Here is a 12,175-nt window from a genome sequence, read left to right as displayed (position 1 = left end):
GGTGTCAGTGGCTTCCCCACGTCTGCCAGGCCTTCTGAGGGCTGATGGCAAGTAGTTCTCCTCCCTGCTTCCCATACCTTTGCCCATTTGCTGCACCAGGTTGGGGAGCTCCGGGGGTTCAGGCAGGGCTCCATTTTAACACCCACTTATCTAAGCATTTAGGTGGCTCCAGTCCTAGCCCTCCGAATCCCACTCCAGTTCAAAATCATCTAGGCTAAACTGGCCTCTTCTAAGGCCCACTCAAGATGAGAGGGGAACACATCCTAACCAGGAAAGCTGAAATGTAATGTTTGAAGGGCAGCTGCAGGATCTGGTGTGGACTAGAGCTTAAGCTTGAGCATGGTTTACAACTAAAAGCAACATTACAGCTTTTACAAATCATGGCACCATACACTCGAGGGCCACAGTGGAATTTCCCATCCTTCTCAGGACTTCCCAGAGCTACAAAAGTAGGCTTCAGATCGACCTTGGTGGGTGGTTGGGATCTCCTCTCCTGGGTCTGAAGCTCTAATGGTGAGAAAGTATTTCCTCATATGAACTCTAACTCGGTGTCTGAGTTGCTCCCATCTACTGTGGTCTGGCTCTGCCTTCTGCTCCTCTTGGCTACGACCCCAGCAACCCACGCTAAAGATGCTTGTAGATTCTTGTTGCCTGATCCCTCGTTGCACTGGTTGCTTCTCTCTACCCCATGGTTGTTAAACCTTGAGGGTCCATCCATAGACTGAGTTTTAACCCAGGTGGTTTCCCTTGGGTCCTTGCCCAGTTAGTCTGAGGTCACTATGCAGGAACATTCCTGCAGTGTGATAAAAGCAGGTTTATCAACCATTGCAATGTGGGAGACTGCACACCAGAGGAACTGCGTGGCGTCTCCCCAAACAAGGGAAAAGATAGATTCTGAGGTAGGGTGGGGTTTAGGTGAAATTTAAATGAACAGTATTTTGGTAGGCTCCAAGCAAAGCAAGGCTGTGTGTCAACACGCAGGGTCAATGTGTAGTCTAGACTACAAAGTGGACCCAGGGTCGTATTTTCTTGGAAACTATGAAGTTAAAGTAAAGGTAGAATTTTGTGTCTGTCTAGGGACCCCTTATTTGAAGCTCTGCACCTGGGTTGTAAAGGTTGTACATTGAGGCTGCTTCTCTGTCAAGTAAATGAGATTCTCTGGGCAAAGGTAAGATATTTCATTCTTACTATAATAATATAATTTAAAATGGCAAAGTCTCTCAAAGTCTTTAATTTTAGAGAAATTTTCTGAGTGAGTCAGAAAGTAGGAGGTTTTCAGAACTGAACACAACACTTTAGGGAGAGAGAGACAGAGAGAGACAGAGAGATTGAGCAGGAGGTTGTTATTGACACTTTACAACTCAATTGTTTTACTGTGTTTGGGGAGAAATATTGTTATCTGCTAATTTTGCAACTGGTTTTTATCTGCCATTTTTTCCAGGTTCATGAATGACAGGGCATATTTTTACAGTCCAAACTAATTTTTCTCACTTACAATCCGATGGTTTTTTAATTATTATTTTAGACATTAAAAAACATTAGTCTGAGACGGGATTTCACCAGGCTGCCACAGAGGCCTAGGGAACACAAAAAAAGGTTAAGAGACCCCTGCTCTGGACACACTAATTTTCTGCACTAATTTTAATGCTAGAGGTTAACAATATCTTGATGTTAATCAAAACATTAACACCTCCCTCTTTCCCCAAAGCCTACGAAACAGGGTACAGTTACCTGTTTTACAGATGCTTAACTGGCTTAAACAATACATCAAGTATATACATATATAGGTCCTGTGTTCAGATTTTTATTGGCAGTTTCACTTACCTACAGCTTAATTTATTTTAGGTCAAAGATAATTTAAAAGAACAAGTGTGAATTTAATAAAGTTAAAAATTATAATATTCTCTTGAAGGAATTAGAGGGGGTTTTTACTTAATATGTGATACTGTAAAACAACCAACCAACCGTGGACCTATATTGGTTAACACCTCACCCTACTCCTAAATCAAGTAATTGTAGATTTACACTCTTTTACGTGTTACATTAAATCTCTTAAGTCTTTACAATCTTGTACATATTTATTGAATATATTTTTTTATTTCTGTTGTGAACAGTTTATTAATATTCTCAAGAAAACCAGCTTCAGGATGAAAACTTTTCTTCATGCATTCAAGCAACATGAAACAGTACCTACCATTCAGTAAGAGGAACTACACTAGATGTTGACACAGCTGACATTTACAATATTTCATCCTCCCCACATCCCTATGGAAAGGGTGTTACTTCTACTTTCAGATTGAGGAAATAGAGGCACAGAGATGTTGAGTAACTTTCCCAATATCATACAAGGCAGATCCCAGCAGTCACACCCAGAGCCTGCTCCTAAGCATTTGGTTGTCTTGTTTCTCAAGTTCACTATTACTGGGCTCCTGCTCATCCTCCCCCTGCCCTCCCCTTCCCTCCCCCTCTCTCTCCTCTCCCCTTCCCCTTCCCTTCCCACTCTTTTTCCTATTCAAAGATACGGGTGGATACAGGTGTGTATTCACAAGCAGCTGATCTTTCTCCTGCCTGGTGTTGATACCCTGTTTACTTCCTCTTTATAACTGTGGGCGTCACTGACAGCCATGTAAATAAATATGCTACTGGGTCAATGGCTAGAATCATCCTCATGGGTTTGCAATCTTCTATCCATGGCTTGTTGGTCATAAGCATCCCACCTCCAGGCTAAAAAGGATAGATTTCTTGTTGAAAGTCGAGGCAGTGCTTTATTTAGCGCCTGGCACATAAGAAGAAGGGCTTAGTGAGTTTTTGTTGGAGGAAGACAGGGCTAATAATTTAAAGATACAGTAGGTCAAGTAGAGATGTAATTAATGAAGATTGCTGATTTCACCCTTTCATAATAAAAGCCTAAATTTCTTTCAATATCTGGTCAATATATGGAGTTGTACAGAAGAAACTTAGGGTGCATCCTAGCTAAACAATGTAACCACATTCTTTGCTATTTCTTTCCTGTGATCATATAAGAAAACTAGGCTTATATGGAGATTTGGACATTCTAAAAATTTGATATATTTTGAAATGCAAACTATCATGAGGAGCAGTTGCATATTAGCCAAGACTGCCTCATTTCACTGGCCTTAGTTACAGCCCACGTTGTATCTGGTCCTTAGCCTCTCTCCATTTTAAGTGTCCTAAGAAATTATTTGTCCTTCAGCTCTGATGCAGATAAAAGAGTGCAATAGCATCTCTCATTCAGTTTTCTGTCAAAACACCACTTCGATTTCCAGTTTTGGCGCCGAGTAGTTTAAAAATCTGTACACAATTAAGAATGTGTTTTTCTCAATTTAAAAATTATTGTATATAAATATTGATATTCTCTTTTGAAATAAGTTGCATGAAAGTTACTGTAGTTCAGTTAAGAGCATAATCCATTTTTTTTCCTTTGTTCTTTCATTTACAAATTATTTTCAAATGGAAGTCGCTGGTTAATAAAATCTGGTTTATGGCGCCCTGGCAGGATCTCTCTTCCTTCCCAACAGAAAGGACAGAATAGCTGCGGCCTCCTTAGGTCTGGGATCCCTAATTTCAGCCGGCGCGTGGTGTGTCCCACCCGGCTGTGTCCCTGGCCAACACCCCCTCCGTGGGGCTGCCCGCCCGGCTGAGCGGTAGAACCTTATGGGCCGCCAGGGGGCGCGCGGGTGCAGCTCGCGGACGCCGGATCCTGCTGCAAGGCTCAGCTGCCGATGGCCTCTTCCTGGCTGTGGGGCGTCTTCAGTGGCAGCCAAGTGCTCGAAATTTCTGCGTGGCGGTGCATTTGAGGCAGCGAGGTTAGGTCAAAACAGCCTGGGGCCTTCCCGCGGGGGAGGAAGGATGGGAGGGCGCGTCCTCTTCTGTAGCCTGTGGAATTCCGGGGACAGACACTTCTCAGTAATTTTTTTCCTTTCCTAGGGTTTACTTCTATAATTTTAAACTGTATCCAACACTCATCCCTCCATCCCCTCCGCTTGGTCATCAGCTACAGAACTGCACTTTAGACAAAAATGGGGGGTAGCTAGGGACGTCTGCCATCCAAGCTGAAAGCAGGGCTGAGGCCAGAGGCAGCCCACGCTTCACCTGCAGCAGCCTCAGAGACACCCCCAGGCTGCTGCCCCTTGGTCAATAGCATGGTTTGGGTTCAGGGTTTTTTTGTTTTGTTTTTTTTTTTTTTGTTTTGTTTTTCTTTTTAGCAAAATATACATAACAAATTTTACCATCTTCACCATTTTTAAGTGTACGATTCAGTGGCCTGAAGTACATTCACAGTATTGTGCAACCATACCCCTCTCCATTTCCAGAACATTTTCATCATCCCAAACTGAAACTGCCCATTTGTGGTATTGTAGTTTATGATTAATATGTTTAGTCTCTGTTCTGTTTCTGGCACAGAGCTCTTAAACCCCACACAATTTTCTAAGTAACAGGAGCGTTAGAGGTGTCTTTCTTTATGTTAATGAGGTGGCTTTTGAAAGGCACTGTGAGATAGAGGGCTGGTTGTGCCGAGAACTGATATGTGATTTAAAGAGTTGGAACTTAAAAGCCCATCTCTTGTCTCTAAAACTCAGGGAAATATTTAAACCTGGCACCTGTTTAACTTGAGGGGTATTAAAATGAAGGTGGCTGTTATTCATTCATTTGTTCAATAAGTAGTTTCTGTAGGTGAAGGGTAATGTCCCACCTGCTCTAGGTTGTTGTTTAATGAACCCAGGTTTCTGTCCTTGACATGAAGTCCCTTGGAGGTAGAGGAACTTGTTTACCCTTGATGACAATGCAGCACTTTGTTAAAGGTTCCAAGGGACATGTGAGTGTCGAAAGTGTGTTTCACCTTCACGTCCACTTTGTGCAGGTGGATCCCATTAATTCCATGAAGCAACTCCAGGACAATCTGTTTCCAGAAGTACTGGTTTAAAATCCAGTCTTACGTTTCTTTGCTTCTGTCTTTCTCACCCTTCAGAATGATCTGTTTGTTCACTATTAATGGTATACGTGTGTGCCTACAATCTCTCACATGTATCACAGATAGGAGATATTAATTACATAAAACCAAAAAATGGCAAAGAGAGAATGTTGAGAATATTAATGTATGTTTTAATCAAATACAGAGTTTAGTGACAGGAGGTTAAGTGTCAGGATCGTAGGCTTTCTAGCCTAATGACACTCTCAGAAAGTCAAGGAACATTTGACTCAGCCATTTCACTTCCAGGTGAAGTGGACCTGTGAGATTGGGGGTGGAAAAGAAGGCCGTAAAAAAGCTATGACCCACGGCCCCCCCAGTATACAGGTGCCTACCAGCTCCCTTCCTTGCCTCCAAATCCTCAAGTCTCCCCAGATCAGTGCCCCTGCAGGATCCAAGGGTTAGCAGCAGGGGAACTGGAATGATGCCCTCCCCTTCCAGGTGTTTTTGATGACAGACTTGGGGTGTTCCCCCAGAGCTCGGTGGGGCTGGATGTGCGAAAGTGGGTCAGGTGAGAGCTTCCAACTAGTCTGCTTTGGGTTCTGATATTAAAGCTTCTGGGATTTTAGCTCAGAGCCCTGAGGTTGGGAGTTTTGTCTCCCACTTGCTTTAGATCAGTGGTTACCAACTTGACAAATGATAGAATCACTTGGAGAGATTTTAAGACACACCAATGCCCAGGCTCGTGCTTCACTCCCAGAGATTCCTATATAACTGCTCTTTTTGGGCCTCAAACAATCCAGGTGATTCTAATATGCACCAAGGGTTGACAATGAACTGCTTTGGAGAGGTTTCAAGGGTAGATTTCATCAATTCTCCCTTATTTTTGAGCCCTCTATGCTCCTATCTATAAAGCAGATCTTCTCTTTAAAAAGCATATAAATAGATACATACATATATAGGAACACACACACATGTATTTGGAAACCAACCTCTTTTTGTTCTGCTTTCTTCCTGGAAGCTAATTTATAGCTCTACTTTCTTTTTCTTTTTCTTTTTTTTTTTTTCTGTAAGTCCCCTGCAATTTCTTCCTTGAGATTCAGCTTTCATATTTGCTGTTGGTGTTGGCCCTGAAGACCTACAGAATTACTTAGTGGTTTTCTGACTTTCCTTTCTGGTTTTGGCTCTGAGATTGATTTGCTTGATCGTTTTCATGGAGGCAATGACATCATTTGTTTTTATTTCTATTTTTGAAGGTGAAGATAATTTGCTCCTAATACCAAGCAGATGCACATGGCTAATCACTTGAAAGGGAGCCCAACAGAAGAGAAGAGAAATGTGCTGGAGGAAAGTGCCAGGAGAGTCCACGGGGACATACACAATTTGGCAGACCTGAACTTCAGGGAGCTTGATGCTGTCATTATACCCGGTGAGTTAGCTGAAAGCTGTGAGGCCAACTGTTCATTTTAATTAATGCTCACTGACTTCAAAACCCTCTTCTCGAAAGGGTAGTGCAGGCTCAGCTACCCTTTTGAACTCTCTGGGCCAGGCTCTAGGTCTGCAGTTCTCAAACTTTGCTGCACATGCTTGGAGAGTTTTAAAAATTCCCAGTGCTCGAGTAACACCTGAGACCGGTAACATCACACTCTCTGGGGGTGGTAACAAACAGTAGTTTGTTTCGATGCTCCCCAGGTGATCTTACTATGCAGCCAAGTTTGAGAACCAGTGCTCTACTGTGGGGACGGAGTCCCAAAGAGAAGTTTCTAGGCTCTTGGCCTCACGTGGAAAGGTGCTGGCTCTGGTAGTAAATGGCCGTCAGCTGTGGCTAGTTGGCCGTCAGCTGTAACCAGTTAGCCGTTTAGCCACTGATATAACTGCTGCAGCTGCGTTGGTTGGTCAGTCGGTTGGTTGGCAGGCAGAGAAGCGGACAGCAGGTTGCAGGTCGTGTGGCTTCAGCCTCTAGTGAGACTATAGTGCCACCAGTGAGACTATAGTGGTATGACTCCCCTATCTATGGCTCCGTGGGTGTTCCTTTTTGTCCTAGCCACATCCTGCATTCTTATGTGGGAAGCAGGACTGGAGACCCCACAGGCCGCCCCGCACGACATCTACCTAGAGTGTCCAGTGGGTCCCAGACCTGGCTGTACCTGGAATCACCAGGTGGGCTTCAAAACCATCAGTGCCTGTGTCTGTATGGTCTGGAGTCATCTAAGGTAAGTCATCTAAGATTCCTAGATGATTCTCATACTCAGACAAGTTTGGGGTCCACTGATCTATACCAGTATGTCTCTAACTTTAAAGGGCATATGAATAACCTGGACATCTTGTTATAAGGCAGATTCTGATTTCAGCTCCCAGGTTGACAGGCAGCACGAGGCATGCAGCCCAGTTTGAATCCTTGAGGCTCTAGAAATCACAGTGCAGGTTGCCTGTTTCTGGACCTTTTCAGTGTAGGAATCATTCATAGATAGGTGACTACCTTTCAAAGTAAAAAATTGACTTACAAGTATTATTGTCTTCGATATTTTTAATTTTCCTTTTTTTAAATTCCCTTCATAAAGAGCTATGTGTAATATATTTATCTTTTCCAAACTAAACAATAAAATCAGTTATATTTTAAGGTTATTTTAAGCGTTACAATATTCTTGAAAATTTTGGGGGCAATTTGGAGATGTTCCACAATGAGAATCGGGAATCATTGTTTTAGATCAGGAGCATGTTGCTTGTGGATACTTACACATGTTTAAATAGGTTGCTCCGTGCTATTTTACATATAAAGGAGTTCAAATATCTATTGCTATGCAACAAACACCACCAAAATTTAGTGTTTTAAACCATAATCTATTATCTTTCCTGGTTCTGTTGGTTGACTGGGCGTAGCTGGGCCTTCCTTGAGGTATCTCATATGAGTTGCTATGCTAACTTTTTAAAACAAAGTTAATGAATTAATCAACTCCAGAAGACTTAAAAGAAATGCCATTTTTCCATTTTAATCATGTGTTATTGCTTTTATATGCCTCAAGTCTTTGCTTATTAATTAATTGTTCATAGGTTCTTCTTGTCAGCTGCTTCAAATAATTCTGGGGTCCTCTGTCTCTGCAGGTAATCTTGGGGTGGCCCAGAACTGCACTGTCAACCATTCTGTAAAGGACTGTCAAGCTTCTCACGGTGCTAAGGAGCCCATCAGCTGGTACTACATTTCCCCTGTGCTGGCAGCTAAAACCTTCCTGCTTGTGAAGTCACAGTGGGTCAGCATAAAATGTGGATGGAAGGGGAAGAAAAGGATGAAAAGCTTACTGTCAGGTAAGCAGGTTTTACAGTGCTTTCCTTCTTCCCTTCCTCCAGATGAATGTAAATGTAGCCGCTTTCCTGATAGTTTAACAAATTAGCTTTCATTATGGGGCTGTGGTATTTGATGATTGGCATTCGGATGGGGGTGGGAATGCTAAAGGACGATGGTTTCAAGTGATAAGACCAGATGGCGTTGAATCGTAGAGAATGTGGATTCTTTCAAAATATACTGACTTACTCTGTAAGAAAAAAATATCAATATAGCAATTCTCTTGCATATCATTCAGCTGTATGGATCAAATTGTGCTTGCTTTAATTACTTCTTATTGATCCTAGTACATACCGCCTTCATTTCTCTTGCTAACTGGATATTTAGATGAAGCCTCACATTGAAACAGATTTCGTAGGGCACGGTGTCTGTGAGCTTTCGTCCTGCATATTGCAGTGTTTGAGAGGCCAAAGGGAGCTGATAATTGTGACTGTCTTTACAGTCATGCTGTCAGGTGCCTACAAAATGCTGTCTCCCACTCGGTTAGATCTTCGGTTCTGATAGGTTTGCTGATGCAGACCAAGCAACTGCCATAAAAAAAAGCCTAGACACAAACACAGCTGCAAGGATGTGAGTGAATTCTGCCAGGATGCCACCAACACATGGGGCGGACCTGCACTTTCATGGTATGGCCCCTCTGTGTGAAATGATTGATGCAGTAGGAAAAGTGGTGGGGGGTGGTTTAGAATGTATTTGAAAAATGATGCATTAGTTGTACTATTTAGAAGACATTGTTCAAGTAAAAATATTTTAGCTCCATCCAATTGAATTGCATACTCGATCACTTGATGATAGGTACTTTCAACCTGATCGTGACTCAAGGATGAAAGGACCATCATTGGATTATTCAGACATAAATGGTTTCTAGACAAGCATGTTGTCATTTTTATTTTTTAAAGTCAGAAGCAACCCTTTCATGCCATGTTTCAAATAAATGGGCGCTGGGATGTTCCAAAGGCTTTTCCCTGAACTTCTTTCCAGGTTGGCTTCTATGTGGGCACCAACTGTAATTGAGGTGGGTTGACTTGTTTTTTAATAATAATGGCAACAAAAAGCAGGAAGAATTTTTTAAGTGAGAATGATGATATCTGAATGTTCATTTCTGCAGCTACTGAACTAGATAATGAGACTAATCTTCATTATTTCTGTGAAGGTATTTATTCTGTTCTTTGATTCCAATAAAGTCATGACACCTTTTTTTGTTTTTCTTTTTTTTTTTAATTTTTTTATTGGGGAATATTGGGAAACATGTATGTTTTTCCAGGGCCCATCAGCTCCAAGTCGTTGTCCTTCAATCTAGTTGTGGAGGTCGCAGCTCAGCTCCAAGTCCAGTTGCCGTCTTCAATCTTTAGTTGCAGGGCGCGCAGCCCACCATCCCATCTTGGATTTGAACCGGCAACCTTGTTGTTGAGAGCTTGTGCTCTAGCCAACTGAGCCATCCGGACGCCCCTCCGGAAGCTCAGAGGCAGATCATTGCCTTCAATCTAGTTGTGGAGTGTGCAGCTCACTGGCCCATGTGGGGATCGAACCAGCAACCCTGTTTTTAAGAGCTCATGCTCTAACTGACTGAGCCATCCGGCCACCCCCATGATACCTTTTTTGTTATTATGTACCATAAATTATTTTGATGTGCTATATAGCCATCAACTCCTGGGCACCCAGAGTTTAGCGGAAGCCAGAGTAGAATAGCTACGTCTGAAACACTCATTTGCGTTGGATGTCTTTTGAATTACCACTTTCTGTGAACTATTCCTATGCTATTTTTTTAATGTAGGGTAGGAGAAGGGAGGAAGAGTGGAGCAATTTCACTAATGAACTTCCGTGTTGCTGATATCGTGTTTCCCCGAAAATAAGACCTAGCCAGACCATCAGCTCTAATGCGTCTTTTGGAGCAAAAATTAATATAAGACCTGATATTATATTATATTTATTGTGTTATATTATATTACGTTATGTTATATTATGTTATATTATATTATACCTGGTCTTATAGTAAAATAAGACCAGGTCTTATATATATTAATTTTTGCTTCAAAAGATGCGTTAGAGCTGATGGCCCGCTAGGTCTTATTTTCAGGGAAACATGGTAGATTCATATTGGTGGGAGGAGAGCACATACATGCACATACCTGCACACACATGCAAACCTCTGCTGGAAGGAAAAGCAGTGACTTGGTCCCCTATCTTCGGTTCGCTATAGCTTTGCTCTGTTCAGGGAAGTCCTGCCAGAATTGACAAGGAAGCTACGTTTCTATAGTGCCACAAATCTTTTGTTGTCACAGGTTATATTATAGCCCAGGAAGCACTGGAAGTTAAGGAATGTTCGCTTGCTTCGGATTCCCTGGTCCCTGAACCCAGTACAGCCTCCAGGAGCTCACATTCCCACCAGGGGATGAATGACAGAAGCACAACGGACCCAGATAGGTGCAGGGCACTTTCCCATCCTACTAACGTGTTTTGCTTGTCTCTCTACTCACACTAGATTGTAAACTCGTGATTTTAAACGGTTGTTGCCTATTTTGTTCACTGCTCTGTCACCTGCGCCCAGGACGGCCTGTGGCACATGTGAAGCCCTCAATACACTTCTGTTGATTTGAATGGGTGCCCAGCATTTACTCAGTGATCCCAAAGTTTCCCCGCGTAAGTGATCACAGACCTTAAGGTGGTCCCAGGTATCATAAGTCGGACTTACCCGACTGTGATATCAGTTTTAGATGAAGACTTCCAAGTCAAGTTGTTATAAAATTAATATATAAAAATTCCCTTTAAAACTCACATATTATCGTTTAAATGCCTGGGTGAAAATCATTCCAGCCTTTTGGTCTGTGACACCTCTTGGCCTCCCGGGATCAGTTTTAGTTAATACTGTGATGAAACACATAGCTTACAGAGCTTACTGCTGCCGAGCAGGGACAATTCCTGAGGTAGAGGCAAAGCCCAACTTCTCTGTATCATTTTTCTACCTTACAAAGCCACACAAACAGGAAAGGAAGGCATTGCAGGATGGGAAAAAATGAGCCGAAAAGAGATAACCTAGTGAGTCAGAGCCTGCTGTTCTTATTAGGACCTGTTTATAAGGTTGGTCCTTGGCTGGCATCTGGGAACTTGACACTGGACCCACTCCCTGACTTATAAAAGCAGGTCAGTTTGCCTAGACTGTACAAACCATGTGAATTATGCTGGTCGCCTGCTTTCCTTCTTTGAGTTTGGAGGTATGATTGTTGCCGGCCAGAGGATCCCTGCATGACCAGCCACTAATGAAAACCTTGGGTGCTGAGTCTCTTCCCAGGCCAGAAACATTGTGCACACTTTACTGAATTTTGTTGTGCTGGAGAAAGGAGCATTCCTGTGTCTCCTCACTGGAGGGAGAGGGCTTCGGAGGCCGATGTGTGGATTTGTCCAGACTTTGCTGTCTTTGTCTTGTTGATTCCGTCATGTATGCTTTAACTACAATAAACCTGAGCCACGAATACCCAAATGTGTGCATGGTCCTGGGACTCTCCAAAACATAAACAATAGCCAGCACGAGGGCTCCTCAGAGCTGGCAAAGTTGTGTCTGGTGACTGAGGCAGTTGGACTCAGGGCCCAGGATATGTGCTGAGCGTGCAGAGACCCAGAGGGAGCTGGAACGAACCTCTCTCAGGGAGCTGGGGTCTTTGTCCCGGGTGGGTGTTCTCCCCGGTGGTCTGGCTGGATCCATGTGGAGTACTCACTTGCCTACCCACAGGGCCCATCACACTGAAATTGGGCCGGGCATCATCCTTTGTTGCTGTCTCCAAGGGAATGGAGGGGTAAGAGCAAGCATTTGCCTCAATGACCTGACAGCAGATCAGAGCTGTCTAAGCCCCCATCTTGGGCTTTCTCAGGGTAAGACAGCTCACACACAGTTCTTGTTTTTCAGGCTC

The 12,175-nt window shown here is 43.1% G+C and overlaps 1 protein-coding gene across 2 annotated transcripts; it reads left to right on the top strand.

Annotated features, from left to right (window-relative positions):
• Positions 1 to 1,025: 1,025 nt before the first annotated feature.
• On the top strand, positions 1,026 to 10,954 carry LOC117021460 (ES1 protein homolog, mitochondrial-like). Of its 2 annotated transcripts, none has more exons than XM_033104603.1 (4): positions 1,026 to 1,168; positions 6,187 to 6,359; positions 8,033 to 8,233; positions 10,553 to 10,954. In XM_033104603.1, the coding sequence occupies exons 2-4, from the start codon at positions 6,218 to 6,220 to the stop codon at positions 10,750 to 10,752; spliced, it is 543 nt and encodes a 180-aa protein (XP_032960494.1). In that variant the 5' UTR covers positions 1,026 to 1,168; positions 6,187 to 6,217; the 3' UTR covers positions 10,753 to 10,954. The 2 variants fall into 2 exon arrangements, with proteins under 2 accessions (XP_032960494.1, XP_032960492.1); XM_033104601.1 differs by lacking the exon at positions 1,026 to 1,168 and adding an exon at positions 3,724 to 3,827.
• Positions 10,955 to 12,175: the final 1,221 nt, after the last annotated feature.

The sequence above is a fragment of the Rhinolophus ferrumequinum genome, chromosome 4 (genome assembly GCF_004115265.2).
Source record: "Rhinolophus ferrumequinum isolate MPI-CBG mRhiFer1 chromosome 4, mRhiFer1_v1.p, whole genome shotgun sequence".
NCBI lineage: Eukaryota > Metazoa > Chordata > Mammalia > Chiroptera > Rhinolophidae > Rhinolophus > Rhinolophus ferrumequinum.
The sequence above is the reverse complement of the archived record's forward strand: the minus strand, read 5'-3'. Positions and strand labels throughout refer to the sequence as shown.

Coding starts and splice junctions, on each gene's coding strand:
- LOC117021460 (XM_033104603.1), top strand. CDS start 6,218: ATGCACATGGCTAATCACTTGAAAGGGAGCCCAACAGAAGAGAAGAGA. Junction 6,360..8,032: donor TGATGCTGTCATTATACCCG/GTGAGTTAGCTG, acceptor CTGTCTCTGCAG/GTAATCTTGGGGTGGCCCAG. Junction 8,234..10,552: donor GATGAAAAGCTTACTGTCAG/GTAAGCAGGTTT, acceptor TTGTTGTCACAG/GTTATATTATAGCCCAGGAA.